We start from the raw sequence: 16,718 nt of genomic DNA, 5'->3' as shown, positions 1-16,718 counted from the left end.
ACTCAATAACCGTCAATTCATCATAACATTGATATGTTTATATATATCGATCCATTACATTAAGAGTAACATAGCAAATTATTCAATTTAAGTAACAATAACACAATAAACGTTCATAGAACTTACCTCGATGACTAGGCGCATAGTAGTTTGATCAAACTAATCTGAAGCTTTTGCTTTTCCTCTACCTAGGTCCATTCATGGTTTATCTTGATCTAAATAGATAATTATATTCAATTAAACGCTTCAATTAACCTCAAACATTCAACTCAATCCACATTTCATATTTATGCAAAATCACCAATTTTCCCTGACATTTTAACTTTTTCACAATTTAGTCCTTAAGCTTATAACTTAAAATCTAACAATTTTAATCTAATTCCATGTTAACCAAAAATGCAAGGGATCTTGAAACAACTCATATTTACTATCATTTCAGAATAAAACCCTATAATTTATACCTTTAACCACTTAGTCCCTTATTTCAAAATTCAGCAAAAATCACTTTACAAAACTTATTTATTTTTCAACAAAGAGTTCATAATCTATCATTTAACATCACAACGTATTCAAAAACATCCATGGCATAACCTTCAACCTTTAACAGTTTCACAAATTAACCTCTAGGCTAGCTAGATTATGCTAAAACGAACTCAAAAACATAAAAATCATTAAAAACGGGGCTCAAAACCATACCATGCAAAGGAAATAAGCTTGGACTAATTCTCCTCCTCCTTTAATGGCTAAAATCAATTTAAGGTGTTGACTGGGAAAGATGAAACAATTTTTCTTATTTAGTTTAAGCTTAGTTTACCTAATTACCATTTTAACCTTTAAAAACTATAATAATTTCATCAAAACCATGTCCATAAACATCCACTATCACCTCCATTGGTCTATTTACCATTCAAGTCCTTTAGTCTAAGGTTTCATAGCTATTTGACCCTTTTGACTAATAGAACTAAGCTTTTACACAATTTAGTCCATTTTACGTAATTAACTACTTAAACATCAACATTTCTTAACAAAATTCTAATACGACCTAAAATATAATCCCTTAAACATTAACATAATAATAAAATAATAATTTACTCGTTAGAATTATGGTCCTGAAACCACTGTTCCAATATCATTGAAAACGGGCTGTTAAAAGAGAGGTGGCAACCCTAGTTAAATATACTAGGTTTTTCGTCCTATGTATCCAACATGAAAGGCTTTTGGGCCACTCTCGTATTGTATCCAATTAGAAGTGCTTCCTAAACTTTTAACCCAACACTTTATAATTCGATCCAACCCAATACATGTTTTTTGTATTTTCCAAAATAAACATAATTAATTAATTAATTAATTTCCCAATTGAATATTTTTTTCAACTTAATTCTGATTCCGTTAAAATCATGACAACTTTATCGTAAAAGAATTTATGAGAAAATATATTTAATTTTTCTACATTCAATGAATTCACATGCCAATTAATTTAATTCCATTTTCTTTACATATTCATGTCATATTGTATTATTGAATATAAAAATGAGTTATAAATGATCGTATGAATTGATTTGCTATGATTGATATTGATTGTTGAGATAGTGGATTGAATTGAATGAAATGGAAAGTATTATGATTTGTTGGGAATATGATATATAATATGATAATGAATTGAATAAGTTATTTGATATAAGTTAATTTTGTGTTGATGAGGAATTGGAATGAATTTTTGAAATTCAATGTGATATTATATATATGAATTGGATAGAATTAAAATGTGATAAATGATAGTTATGTGATAATACAGTGCATAGGATATGAAAATGTAAACATGACTAATTACAGCGTACGACAAGTAAATGTAAATGATAACAGGGTATGGATATATAAATATGAATAATTACAGGGTATAATCCTGTAGCGACTCATTTTTTTGGTACTTGATTTTCAGTGGTATCAAAAATTACGATTTTAAAACTCCATTTCCGTAAACCAAGTTTATAAATATTAAATATTAAATATTAATATTTACGTGTCTAATATTTTTACATCAAATTTTGGTCAAGAAATTTCATCAAATTAGTAGTTAATTAAGGTTTAGGGACTAAATCATAGGGTTCAATCACTATAAGTTTTTAATTGACCAAAAGCTTGAGGACCTACATGGCAATTAAACAAATGTATAAATTGGTAAAATAAACCATTTCCAAATAATTTGTAGTGTACGGTGATGCTATAATTATTAAGCATGATTAATATTAATTATATATAATTAGTTAAGATAAATTAAACATTAATTAAAGTATAAATACAAGTATGGTGGAAAAAAGAAAATTTTCTATTTTTCTTTAAGCTAGTGATCATCCACCATAAGAAACAAAAATAAGATATCTTCAAGGGTTTCAAACTTTCAGCCATTAATTAGGTATTGAAATCAAGTCCTTTTCTTGTCATTTTTATGAATTTGGGGTCATGAAGGCTTGATTTAGATAGCTCATGTACCAATTTGAAAAAATATTAAAGTTTTAGAAAGTTTCCATTGTTGATTTCTTGAAGAATTAAGTTTGAAATTGATATATTTTAAGCTTTGAATAGAAAAAGGACTAGATTGTAAAGTCAATTTAAATTGTTTGTTAACTTTGTTACATTAGGGACCAAATTGAATAAATGTAAAATTTTTCATGAAATTATGTTGAAAATATAAATTTTAAAGTCCCTAATGAGAATATATGAAATTATATTTTAATATGAAGATAGGAATTTAAAGTTATGACTAACCCGAGTTTAGGGACTAAATTGAATAAAATGAAAAATTTTAAGGACAATGAAAATCAAGTTTATAAAGTTTCATGCATTTCATAGCATAGTATAGAGATTTTTGGTATTGATTGATGATACAAAATGATTGTTTAAAATAAGGATCAGATCAAAGTGGAGTTGATTAGGGAAAAGTTAAAATTGTGGATTAGCTAAAATTGTGGATTAGCCCCTAAAGTATTCACTTTACATATTTTGAAAGGGTAAGGTCATATGAAACTTTACCACCCTATTTTAATTTATGTATGAATTATGTTTGAAAATGGACTGAATTGAAAGGGTAAAGTCATATGAATTAAGTATAATTTAGTGAATTTGGCACATATGACTTAAAATGGATTGAATTGAAAAGTCTTGTGAATATTGGCTATATTGAAATAGTACAGGGTACAAATATGAATATTGATTGATTACAAGACTCGTAAATGAAATATCATGTACAGGGATTGGTAATGACATATATACGAATATGATGTTAGTGTGAACCTAGTAAAATGTTAGGATATATATGGCATGCCACTAGGGTTTTACGAGCATTTGATCAGGGATTTTACATCTTATTATGAGATCTAAAATTTGTTGCAAATTCGGTGGTTGAATTGAAAAATTGGTTAGGTGTTGGTATGGTTTGATTAGGTACCAAATTGGACCTTGTTGGAAACAATGGTCACATCGCAATGTCGGACCTTTAACATCACGACGAGCCTAGTCAATATGTTGCATCGCAATGAGGATCCCCCAAAGTTGCAACGTCAACCCAATATTTTGAAGGCTTTAGATCTGCCGTAATTTGGTGTAGCAGATTAAACTAACTTTCACATTTAATGAGCTTAAATACAAGCATTTTCGTTATGTTTGAGTTAAGTTGTCTTAGTTTTTTTAATATTTAATAAAATATGCAAATTGAGTCCTTTTTATTGACCTTAGGTGCCGAATGAGGCCTAAAGGAGAGCTAGCACACTTTGTGAGTGTGCAAGAGACCTTTAGAAGGCGTACTAAATTGATAATGGTCGCTATGTCGCAACACAAAATGTTCGATGTCGCAACATAGGGAGCAGAATAGAGAAAGCTCAAGACTACTTTTGGTGTCATGGCACAGCCTAAGGGTGTCGCAACACACCCCTGGAGATATCCCAAGAGGAGTACAATGATTTCTATGTCACGACACATGTCTTAGTGTGTCATGACATCGACTCCGGATGAGATAAAATACGCTCTAAGGGGCATTTTAGTCTGCACAATCAAACTTAAAGCTCGAGGAAGTAAGCTAACTTAGGGTTAAGGACGACGGGCACCTAAAATCTATAAATAAGCTCCTTTGGCACATGCTATGGGCATCATTCCTTTGGCCTAGATTCTCTGTGTAAAATTTTGTTTAGTATTTTCTTTCATTTTTAGGTTTTAAATTTATTTCAGTTGTTCTTGTTGATTTCAAGATATCTGAATTGTGGAAGCATTCAAACTGTGTGAATTCACGATTAATCTCAATACAATTAGGCTATTTAATTTACTCTATCTTTTCGATTTAATTAGCATGCTTTCTATTTAAATCGATTCTATATTGTCTATGAAAGCCATGAGGAACTAATCCCTCTATGGGGGATTAGTGAGTGAAGTTATGATTTGTTAGCTGTTTTGTAGGGTTACTCATGGGTCGACTGTTTGGGAAAGGATGAAGACGAAACAAACCCTGGGCTTGACAACCCCAGGAAGTCATCAAGGTGAGAATTAACCCATAATTAGTATGGCCCATTCATGAGCACCTTCACCCCAAGCCAATCTGGACTGTGAGGTTAAACGATGAGTAGTTCTTGCTGACTCGTTATGTTAGTGGAAGATCAGAAGATCCTGATAAGGTAGTGACTAGTTTATTGACGAGGAACTCGAAACAACAATTGATAGAGATTATTGAAGCAAGATAATCACCCATAATCAAGATTTGATTTATTCTCCCTTTTCTATCTCTTGAAGTCTATTTCTTTTATGTTACTTTGTCTTTATTATAAAAACCCTAAAAATCCTTTATTTTATAGTTTCATACTATAACTAATTTAAAAGTACCAATTAGATCTTTTAGTGATTAGGTTAGAATTGATCTGGCACTCGCCTCCCTTAGGTACGATCCTTGGAGTACTCACCTACTTCATTGTAAATCTATTTTACAACTCAACCCATATACTTGCAAAAACCACCTTGTCTTTCTATATTTTATTGCAGTATTCACACTCTGGATGTTAGTACGTCTGGAGGCAGTCAACTTTACAATTTGGTCCTGATTTGACCTCATATTAGTGAAAGAGCTTTCGTAAGCTCATAAAAGATCTGGAAATGATAGAATACCATATTGATATTGATTAATATGGCTAATAGCTTATATGAAGGGTAAATTGAATCATAGTTTCTCTGGCAACCGATATGGTATCCTGTAGCTTAGACCCATCGATCGGGGTTGAGTATGAGGTGTTACACCTCCCTATTCTCCATATAATTAACCTCGACATAGCTGATTTCTTGATGGTTGCCCCAACTAGCACCTTCATTCTCATTACCTATATGAACTCCTGTGAGATGAGGTTGGGTGGGAATATGAGGTCGATTAGAGTTAAGTTTGAGGTTATTAAGTGTAACACCCCAAACTCGGCCTAGACATTATGGCTGAATCTAGCGGCGTCACATGAGAGTGTTTTTAGAAAATTTTAGCAAGTTAAAAATCGTTCAGTTCATTATCATTACTGAAGTCATAAAATCTCCAATCCAATTATTAGGTAAACACATTTCATTATCGCGGAAGCTAAAACACCATTAATTCATTAATCAATAGCTTAATAGGTTAAAATCCCGAAATAAACTTAAAAATAGTTCAAGTTCAAGACATTTTAGTCCCAAAAATAAATATTTAGAATAAAGCAGACAAAATAGAATGTTACTCAAAAATCCATAAATGTCCAATAGTGGTTACCATTGAGCCCTCCACCACACCGATTCATCTACTGCTGAGGATTACCTGACATAAAATAAATAAAGGGGTGAGTTTTCGCAAACTCAGTGTGTACATCCCCACAAACGGCATGCATACAAATAGATAACAGAATACAGATATTCGGCCTTAACCATACAGATATCACATGCAGATCAGATCAGATATTAGATAACAGAAATCATGCCAACCAACCCTGCACACCATCTCCGTCCAACCCAACACACCATGTGGGGATAAAATCAACCCACCCAGCCCTACACACCAAGTATGGGGATAAAATCAACCCATCCAGCCCTACACACCAAATGATACTGTAAAATAGTACATAACAAATATATGCAGCGTAACTGCCCGATAATAGGCTAATCGCCTCTCAGACTTCTTTCTCTTCACAACAACCTAACCTAATACAATGCATCATAAATATCGTGGCATGCTTATATGCAGGAATCAGATCATATCATAGCAGAACAGATATAAAAAATCAGGCAGATATACATGCTTATTGTAACATGCTTTACATACAACACAGTATTCATTCATAGTATGGGGTCTAGATAATGCTTACCGTCCCTACAGACAGGTCACAGTCGACTTAGGCGACCCGTTCAACCTTACAGAACATTTTAGGAAAATTGGGCTCACATGCCTGTGTGCCCTGCCCGTGTGGGCCCACACACCCGTGTGGATCACACGGCCTGGCCCAAGACCCACACAGCCTTACCAGCCTCACACGCCTGTGTCTCGTGACTGTGTGGCGCGCGCACAGCCTGGCTCTTTTGTCACAGGCCCGTGTCTCGCAACGCAAGCTACCACACGCCAGTGTGGCGTCGATAGACTGGTTTTTCTGCTTTCGTTGAAGCTCGTTTTTTGTGCAATCAAGGTACACACTTGGTTTGTTTCCACTGCAAATCCAACCACGAGCACTCCAAAGCCTAAGATTGACAAAATCGAGCCCAAGTCAGTCACTTAAATTGATTTACCTAAGATTGGATAAAACCTGAAACACGAGATCTACTTACCTTGACGAAGAACGGTGTTTCCTTGCTGTTTAGTACCCCGATTAATAATCCACAGATCCTTGAATCCCCCCTAAACAACAACCAAAACCTCTCTTAACAATCTCTAACAGAAAATACTTAACTTACATAAAGCGATACTCACAGAATCGACGAAATCTACTAGCAAAGCACCAAGCCAAACGAAAGGGAAAAAAACGAATGGTGAGGAGAAGGAGAGTAGGAAATTTAGGCAGCAAAGGGAATTTTTGGGGAAAAGAGAATACGAAAAGTAAAAACTATTTTGCCAAAAAGAAGGAATCCCTTAAAGCCCACAACTCAGAACTTTAATGAAGCCCAACGCTTACTGAAACTTGCAGCAAAAATAATCCTAACGCGACTGCAGGGAATCTAACCCCTAACCCTGAGCGTAATCCCTTGTCACTTAACCACTAGACCAGCAGGCCCATTCTGTTAAATTTTTACCAACAAATCCTTATAAGCCCATTGACCTCGATTCAGGCTTAATTCAATTAAAAACCAAAATTTAGCCCAAGTTACAGCCTGAACTTAGGACATCCCAAACACACCCTAGAGCTCATAATTACTTAACCCAACATAAATTTAAGCCAAAATAACACAAACCACAAATTCAGACACTTCCAAGCCTGAAAATCGCAAAAAGCCAAAAATAAAAAATTTGGGGCGTTACAACTCTACCCCCTTAAAGAAAATTCGTCCTCGAATTTTACCTGATCAGAAAAGGTGAGGATATTGCTGACGCATTGAATCCTCTGGCTCCCAAGTAGCCTCCTCAGTGCTATGATTCTGCCACAGCACCTTCACTAAGGGAAAAGACTTCCTACGCAGTACTTTAACATCGCAATCCAAAATCTGAACAGGCTCCTCCTCGAATGTCAGATCTGGTCTAACATCAATCTCCTCTACAGGCATAATGTAAGTAGGATTAGAGCGATACTGTCTCAACATCGATACGTGGAATATGTCATGAATACAATCCAACTCTGAAGGTAGCTCCAACTAATATACGATGGGCCCTACTCGCTTCAAAATCTGGTACGGCCCAATAAATCGAGGACTCAGCTTACCCTTACGACCAAATCTCAGAAACTTCTTCCATGACAAGACCTTAAGAAAAACCATGTCCCCATAGAATACTAGATGTCCTTTCTTTTCAAATTCGCATAGGACTTCTGTCTATCAGAAGCCGCTTTCAGTTGGTCACGAATCAAATGGATCTTATCATCAGTCTCTGAAACCAACTCTGGACCCAAAACACGCCGCTCACCCAACTCAGTCCAACATAAAGGAATGCGACACTTACGACCATAAAGTGCCTCAAACGATGCCATCTGTATACCAGACTGATAACTGTTGTTGTAAGCAAACTCAGCTAAAGGCAAGAACTCCTTCCAACTGCCTCGAAAATCTATTACGCAACCCGTCAACATGTCCTTTCCATCTATCTGAGGATGAAAAGCAATACTGAAGTCAAGACGAGAACCCAAAGCCTTATGAAGGTTTCCCCAAAATCGAGACGTGAAACGAGGATCTCTATCAAAAATGACCGAGGTAGGTGCCCCATGCAGTCTCACTATCTCAGAAATGTACAACTTGGCCAATTTCTGTGGAGAGAAGTCTGTCATAACAGGGATGAAATGTGCAGACTTGGTCAACTGATCCACAACGACCCAAACAGAGTCCTTCATAGTGGGTGTCAAGGGCAACCCACTAAATTGTTACTCGCTCCCATTTCCACATTGGTATCCTTACTAGCTGAAGCAAACCCGAAGGTAACTGATGCTCAGCCTTAGCCTGCTGGCAAGTCAAACAACGAGCAACAAATTTCGTCACCTCACGTTTCAACCCTGGCCACCAGTACAACTCTCGAAAACCCCTAACATTTTGTTGCCACCAGGATGCATAACGTAAGGGCTACTATGCGCCTCCCTCAGAATCGACAACCTCAAATCCCCATCATTAGGTACACAAATCCTATCTCAGAAACGCAACACCGCATCATTGTCAATCCTAAAATCAATGGTAGAACCAGCCTCAACCTGACGAAATCGCAACTCAAGAGACTTATCCCCTAACTGCTTATCCTTAATTTGATCCAACCACGTCGGCTTAACCTGCAACTTAGCCAAAATACTCACATCGTCATAAAGATTCGGTCGAATGAACATCACTCTCAAATCGGTCATCACCCTATGACTTAACGCATTTGCCACCACATTGATTTTACTAGGATGATACTCAATGCTGCAGTCATAATCCTTAAGCAGCTCCACCCATTAACGATGCCTAAGATTTAACTCCTTTTGAGTGAGAAGATACTTGAGGCTCTTGTGATCAATGTAAATGATACACTTCTCACTGTACAACTAATGCCTCCAAATCTTAAGAGCGAAAACCACCGCTGGCAACTCCAAATCATGCGTCAGATAATTAGCCTCGTGAGTCTTGAGCTGACGAGATGCATACGCGAGCACTTTACCATCCTGCATCAAGATGCAACCCAAACCTGCATGTGACTCATCACTGTAAACCACGAAATCCTTGCCAGACTCAAGTTGTGTCATAACTGGAGCCTGAGTCAAGACTGTCTTAAGCTTCTCAAAGCTCTCTTACTAAGCATCCTTCCAAACAAAGGGAACCCCTTTACGCAGTAACTTAGTCAACGACACTGTGATCAACGAGAACCCTTCTACGAAGCGTCAGTAATAATCTGCCAAACTCAGAAAACTGCGAACCTCTGACACACTCTTCAGCTATTGCCAACCCAACACAGCCTCAACCTTTTGAGGATCCACTCTAATCCCCTCTGCAGAAACTGTATGTCCCAAAAATGTCACTTCTCTAAGCCAGAATTCACACTTACTAAACTACGCATATAGTTGTTTCTCTCTATGAATCTGCAGAACCACTATTAAATGCTCGTCGTGCTCGTTTTCAGACTTAGAATACACCAAAAAGTCGTCAATTAACACCACTACGAACTGGTCTAGGTAGGGCTGGAACACATGGTTCATCAAGTCCATGAATGCTGCTGGTGCATTAGTCAACCCAAAGGGCATAACTAGGAACTCGTAACGGCCATGCCGAGTCCTAAATGTCTTCTTATGCTTATCGGCCTCATTTCTATTAACTGATGGCAACCTGAGCACAGATCAATCTTAGAAAATAGTAAAGCTCCTCTAAACTGATCGAATAAATCATCCATCCTCGGAAGTGGGTATTTATTATTGATTGTGAACTTATTGAACTGGCGATAATCGATACACATCCTCATTGTACCGTCCTTCTTCTTCACAAACAGAACCGATGCTCCCCATAGAGACACACTAGGACGAATAAACCCACGATCCAACAGCTCCTGAATCTAAGCCTTAAGTTTTGTTAGCTCCTTCAGTGCTATTCGGTAAGGGGCGATAGACACTGGAGCTGTACCAAGAATCAACTCAATCCCGAATTCTACCTCACGGCCCGAAGGCAATCTTGGTAGTTCCTCTGGAAAAATATCTGGAAAGTCCTTCACAGCACGGACGTCCTTGACCGATAAGCCCACAGAATCAGAAGCACTGATGTAGGCCAAAAACGCGTCACATCATTTCCTCACCAGCTTCTCTGCTACCATCGCAAATATCACATCACTCAGATAATTCCATCATTCCCCAATCACAACTATCTCATTATCCTCTTCGGTCTTCAGAACCACCCTCTATTTGGTACAATCCAGACTTCCACGATGCTTTACCAGCCAGTCCATACTTAGAATCAGGTCGAACTCCCCAAACGGAAGTTCCATCAGATCGACCAAAAATACTATCCCTTGGACTTCCAACGGAACGTCCTTGAACAGCTTACTGACCTTAATGGACTGTCCAACGGACTCACCACAAAAATCTCACTAGAAGTGCTCTCATGCAAAATCCCTAAGGTCTCAGACACAGAACATGCAACATAAGAATGTGTAAAGCCTATGTCTATTAGTGCAACATAAGGTACATTAAGAACTAAAAACGTACCCATGATGACATTTGGAGCATCTCCATCCTCACGGCGATGTGCAGCATAGACAAGTGCAGGCTGCCTCGCCTCAGTCGGCCCAACATCCCTGTCAGGTGCTCTCTGACCTCGACCCATACCGTTACCACCCCTAGCCTGTCCTTTGCCCCTAGATGGCTGTTTCACTTTTCTTGGCGACTGCGTAGTCTCAACAATCGGAGCTTGTACCTGATTACCTCTTAGTGGACAATCATTAACTCGATGCTCAATCGATCCACACCTCAAACAAGCGCCAGTAGATCTCCAACACTCGCCTGGATGGAGTCTATTACATAGCTGACAGATCGCCACCTCAGCAGGTGCAACCGTAGGCCCAACTCTGACGGACCTGTCAGTCCTGGCCTTTTTTTTAGGCCTCATCCCAAAACCAGTAGACTCAGAATCCCTCTTAACTTTTCCTTTCTCACGGTTTTGGCGCTCTGAGCACTTCACCTCCTCGATTATCTTGGCCTTCTCAACCAAGACTGAGAAATCCCGCTCCCTCTGAGGAGTTATCAAAACTCGCAGACAATCACGAAAACCATCCTCAAATTGAACACAGTGCTCATACTCATTCGTCACTATGCCCCTCGCATAGCGACTCAACCTTAGAAATTCGGCCTCATACTCGGCCACTGAACGGTCTCCCAAAGTGAGATTCAGAAACTCATGTCGCCTAGGGTCAGTGTAGCTAAGTCCCACATACTTACTCTGATAGGCGATCTTAAACAAATCCCAAGTCAACCTATCAGGCTGAGTACCCTCCTTAACGGTCAACCACCACTGGTATGCCTCATCGCGAAGTAGAGAAAAGCCCCCTTAAGCTTCTACTCATCAGTAAAATCTAAATCATCCATTATGTGCTCTGTGGCCTCTATCCAATACTCGGCCACACTCGGAGCAACTCCAGCGATGCCCCTAAATATCTCAGCCCTATTCGACCGGAGTCATTCCGTAACCGACCCACGACCTCCAGATCCAACATTAGCTCCAACGACCCTCTCTAAAATTCACAGCATAGCCTGAGATAGTATGTCGTCCCCAGCTGCACAGTCCTAAGACTCAGCACCCGTCTCAGTAACAAGTGACACCGGCATCTCGCTAGTGTCCAGATTATGGATCATAGCAGATGCGAAGGACTCAGCTCGAATCCCTCTACGGTCTCTACCCCAGCCTCTAGTACTCCGTCCACGAGTACCACGTGTGCTCATCGTACTTATCAAATTAATCATTATTAAGGAATTTTATGCAGATCAATTTACAGTTTCGATAATTATTAGTAGATATTTTATGCAGAATAGTATAAGAGTTTCGGAGTCAGTTATTGTGAGTAATAAGCTCACTACAGTTTCAGTTTACACTACCTAAGTGTTTCAGTAAAGTTCTACCTGTAGCAGTTTCACAATACATACATAGTATTTCAGACAAATACAGACAATGTGTTATTTTAAGCATGCTTTCTGACAATACATATCAAAGTTTCAGAGAACTTACAGGATCAGTGCTGGAGGCTCGATGTACCACATACTTTTGAACCCAACTTTTAAAACCCAAATTCACAGCCGAGTATTGCAAACCTGGCTCTGATACCACTAAATGTAACACCTCAAACCCGGCCTAGACTTCATGGCCGAATCTGGCGGCGCCACATGAGAGTGTTTTTAGAAAATCTTAGCAAGTTAAAAATCGTTCAGTTCATTATCGTTACTGAAGTCGTAAAATCTTTAATCCGATTAGTAGGTGAACACATTTCATTATCGCGGAAGCTAAAACACCATTAATTCATTAATCAATAGCTTAATAGGTTAAAATCCTGAAATAAACTTAAAAATAGTTCAAGTTCAAGACATTTTAATCCCAAAAATAAATATTTAGAATAAAGCAAACAAAATAGAATGTTACTCAAAAATCCATAAATGTCCAACAGTGGTCACCATCGAGCCCTCCGCCACACCGATCCATCTACTGCTAAGGAATACCTGACATAAAATAAATAAAGAGGTAAGTTTTCGCAAACTCAGTGTGTATATCCCCACAAGCAGCATGCATACAAACAGATAACTGAATACAGATATTTGACCTTAGACATACAGATATCGCATGTAGATCAGATTAGATATCAGATAACAGAAATTATACCCACCAACCCTGTACACCATCTCCGTCCAACCCAACACACCATGTGAGGATAAAATTGACCCACTCAACTTTACAAACCAAGTATGGGGATAAAATCGACCCATCTAGCCCTACACACCAAATGATATTGTAAAATAGCACATAACAGATATATACAGCGTAGCTGCCCAATAATAGGCTAATTGCCTCTCAGACTTCCTTCTCTTCACAACAACCCAACCCAATGTAATGAATCATAAATATTGTGGCATGCTTATATGCAGGAATCAAATCATATCATAGTAGAACAGATATAAGAAATCAAGCAGATATACATGCTTATTGTAACATGCTTTACATACAACACAATAATCATTCATAGTATGGGGTCTAAACAACACTTATCGTCCCTGCAGGTAGGTCACAATCGACTTAGGTGACCCGTGCAACCTTACAGAACATTTTAGGAAAATTGGGCTCACACGCCCGTGTGCCTTGCCTATGTGGTCCCACACGTCTGTGTGGCCCACACGACTCAAATTAGCATTGCCTGTATAGATTACACGGCCTGGCCAAAGACCCACACACCCGTGTGATTCACCTGTGTGACCCACACACCTGTGCGGTCTGCACAGCCTAAATGGTTGAGCCCGTGCCTCGCACACGACCTTGCCAGCCTCACACGTTCGTGTCTCGTGACTGTGTGGCGCGCGCACGGCCTGGCTCCTCTGTCACACATCCGTGTCTAGCGAGGCAAGCTACCACACGGGTAGACCACACGCCCGTGTGGAGTCAATAGACTGGTTTTTCGGCTTTCATCGAAACTTGTTTTCCGTGCAATCGGAGCATACACCTGGTTTGTTTCCGCTTCAAATCCAACCACAAGCACTCCAAAGCCGAAGATTGACAAAATCGAGCCGAAGTCAGTTACTTAAATCGATTTACCTAAGATTGGATAAAACCTGAAACACGAGATCTACTTACCTTCGACGAAGAACAGTGTTTCCTTACTGTTTAGAACCTCGATTAATGATCCACAGATCCTTGAATCCCCCCTAAACAGTAACCAAAACCTCTCTTAACAATCTCCTACAGAAAATACTTAACTTACATAAAGCGATACTTACCGAATCGATGAAATCTACTAGCAAAGAACCGAGCCAAACAAAAGGAAAAAAAACGAATGGTGAGGAGAAGCAGAGTAGGAAATTTCGGCAGCAAAGAGAATTTTTGGGGAAAAGAGAATATGACAAGTAAAAACTATTTTTCCAAAAAGAAGGAACAAAAAGATAACCCTAGGTTTTTCCCTTAAAGCCCACAACTCAAAATTTTAATGAAGCCCAACGCTTACTGAAACTTGCAGCAAAAATAATCCTAATGCCACTACAGGGAATCGAACCCTTAACCCTGAGCGTAATCCCTTATCACTTAACCACTAGACCAGCAGGCCCATTCTGTTAAATTTTTACCAACAATTCCTTATAAGCCTACTGACCTCAAGTTAGGCTTAATTCAATTAAAAATCCAAATTTAGCCCAAGTTACAGCCTGAACTTAGGACCTCCCAAACACACCCCAGAGCTCATAATTACTTAACCCAACATACATTTAAGCCAAAATAACACGAACCACAAATTCAGACACTTCCAAGCCTGAAAATCATAAAAAGTCAAAAATTAAAAATTTGGGGCATTACTCTCGAGTATTTGTTGAAACTTAACCTTACCACTAACTGCAATGACGGTAAGTGGTTTAGCTCTATATTTAAACTCATTCAGCCACAATATGAATTCATTAACATGTCCTTGATGAGTTAGCAACCTTCAGCATAGGTTTTAGACATTAACACCTCCGCAAATGCTTGATCGCGTCTTGACGTGCGTACGTCAAGGCTATGAATCAACATGAATACAGTTAAAAATCTAGCTATGTACTACAAGTGTGACAAGTAAATTATAATAATTTTAAGTGTTACAATGGAACACTTCGAGCATTCCAATGATCAAACCCAAGAGAGTTCGAGTGATAAGATGATTAATAAGGAAAACACATGTAAATAGGAAGTCTAGCTAGCTACTCTATAAGTATCATATTACGACAAAACATATTCAATGGGTAGTTACACTATTTAAATATCTAAAACTAAAAAGAACTAAATTGAAAAATAATTAAAATTACACAATTAACAATTCAATGAACAAAAGCAGTTGGTTGACTTCCATGTTAATCAATTCTTGGATTAGGGATTTAAAAGGCTTAAACTTCTAATTGGTTTAATTTTACCTCTCAGTCACCATATTACCAAATTAGGCAATTTAGCTCATTTTATCTCTCTACCTTACCAAACTAAATCGAGACAACCAAATATGTTCTCTATAGGCTCTCCTCTCGGTTTCACCTACCTAAGTATTCACCTAGAGTCATAAATTCTAAATTTTGAGGTTTATTCGATTAATTCCAATTTTTACTATTTAGTCCTTGCACCAAAAACTAACCAAGCAACATTTTTATCAACCAACCACCATAGATTTTGTTACCACTCATCATCATCATGCAAATAATAGTAAAACACATGCACAAATGTTTCATTACAATAGGCACAGAAACAAGGTTAGAAGAAGCTTAGCAACAACAACGGAGGTGAAAACACAATTAAAGTTTAGACTTTTACGCTTTTGAAAGTAAATCAAACTATTTTGGGTTGAAGGTGTTCATGAATGGGCCATAATTTTAAGTTAATTCCCATCTTAATAACTTCCCGGGTTGTCAGGCCTAGGGTTTGTTTCACGTTCTTCCTTTTGCAAATAGCTGATCCACTGAGTAACGCTACAAAATATTTAATAGATCATACCTCTACTCACTAATCCCCCATAGAGGGATTAGTTCTTCATGGCTTTCATAGACAATATAAGATCAATATAAAGAGCAAACATGCTAAATAAATTGGCAGTATAGAGTTTACAAAAGAGCCTAATTGTATTAAGAATTGATTACGAATTCACAAAGTTTAACGATCTCTCCAAATTAGATATCTTAAAAACAAATAAAAACTAAAAATAAATTCTAAAACCTTAAGAAAGACAGAAAGAAAACTAAACTAAAACCTAAATTCTACAAAGGGTACTAATAATATCAAAAGTTGTCCATAAAAAGTGTTAAATGAGCCTATTTATAGATTTGGGGTTGTCATCGTCGTCAACCCCAGGTCAGCTGATGTTCTCGTGTTAAACATTTGATTGTGTAGACCAAAATGCCCATGACTCGTAAGTGCTTCCCGTATAGGACCAATGTCACGACACCCTAGTGCCTGTGTCGTGACATCGTGGGCAATATGCTCATATTCAAAGAATGTTCAGGGTGTGTTGTGACATTCTCAGACTGTGTCACGACAGTAAAGGCAGTCTTGGAATTCTTCTATTCTACTCCATATGTTACGACATCAAACTCTCCGTGTTGCAACACAGCGACCAGTATCGAGTTAGCACACCTTCTAACGGTCTCTTGCATACTCACAAAGTATATTAGCTCACCCTTAGGTCTCATTCAGCCCCTAAGGTCAATAAAAGACTCAAATTTAAATGAAATAATGAAAACTTGACTAAAACATAACAAAAGTGATTGTATTCAAGCCCCTCAAATACGAAAACTAATTTAATCTGCTACATCGAATTATGACAGATCAAACTCCTCGACACTTAAGTCATTGCTTGTCCTCAAGCAATGTAAACATATAAGTAAAATAAACAA

The 16,718-nt window shown here is 37.9% G+C and overlaps 1 protein-coding gene across 1 annotated transcript; it reads right to left on the bottom strand.

The window, feature by feature from the left end:
* Positions 1-10,189: 10,189 nt before the first annotated feature.
* Positions 10,190-12,065, bottom strand: LOC121212141 (uncharacterized). The gene is made up of 3 exons (XM_041084391.1): positions 11,924-12,065; positions 10,679-11,672; positions 10,190-10,388 (listed from the first exon to the last, which is right to left on the bottom strand). The coding sequence occupies exons 1-3, from the start codon at positions 12,063-12,065 to the stop codon at positions 10,190-10,192; spliced, it is 1,335 nt and encodes a 444-aa protein (XP_040940325.1).
* Between the last annotated feature and the right edge of the window lie 4,653 nt (positions 12,066-16,718).

Source organism: Gossypium hirsutum, chromosome A02 (assembly GCF_007990345.1).
Source record: "Gossypium hirsutum isolate 1008001.06 chromosome A02, Gossypium_hirsutum_v2.1, whole genome shotgun sequence".
Taxonomy (NCBI): Eukaryota; Viridiplantae; Streptophyta; class Magnoliopsida; order Malvales; family Malvaceae; genus Gossypium; species Gossypium hirsutum.
Note: the sequence above shows the minus strand (reverse complement) of the source record. Positions and strands in the feature narration are given on the sequence as shown.

What these genes read in the sequence shown, in the direction of transcription:
- LOC121212141 (XM_041084391.1), bottom strand. Translation starts at nt 12,065, where the DNA reads ATGAGCACACGTGGTACTCGTGGACGGAGTACTAGAGGCTGGGGTAGA. An exon ending in GTCACTTGTTACTGAGACGG is followed by an intron (nt 11,673 to 11,923) that starts GTGCTGAGTCTT and finishes TAGAAGCTTAAG; the next exon opens with GGGGCTTTTCTCTACTTCGC. An exon ending in CCGTTGGACAGTCCATTAAG is followed by an intron (nt 10,389 to 10,678) that starts GTCAGTAAGCTG and finishes GGCCTACATCAG; the next exon opens with TGCTTCTGATTCTGTGGGCT.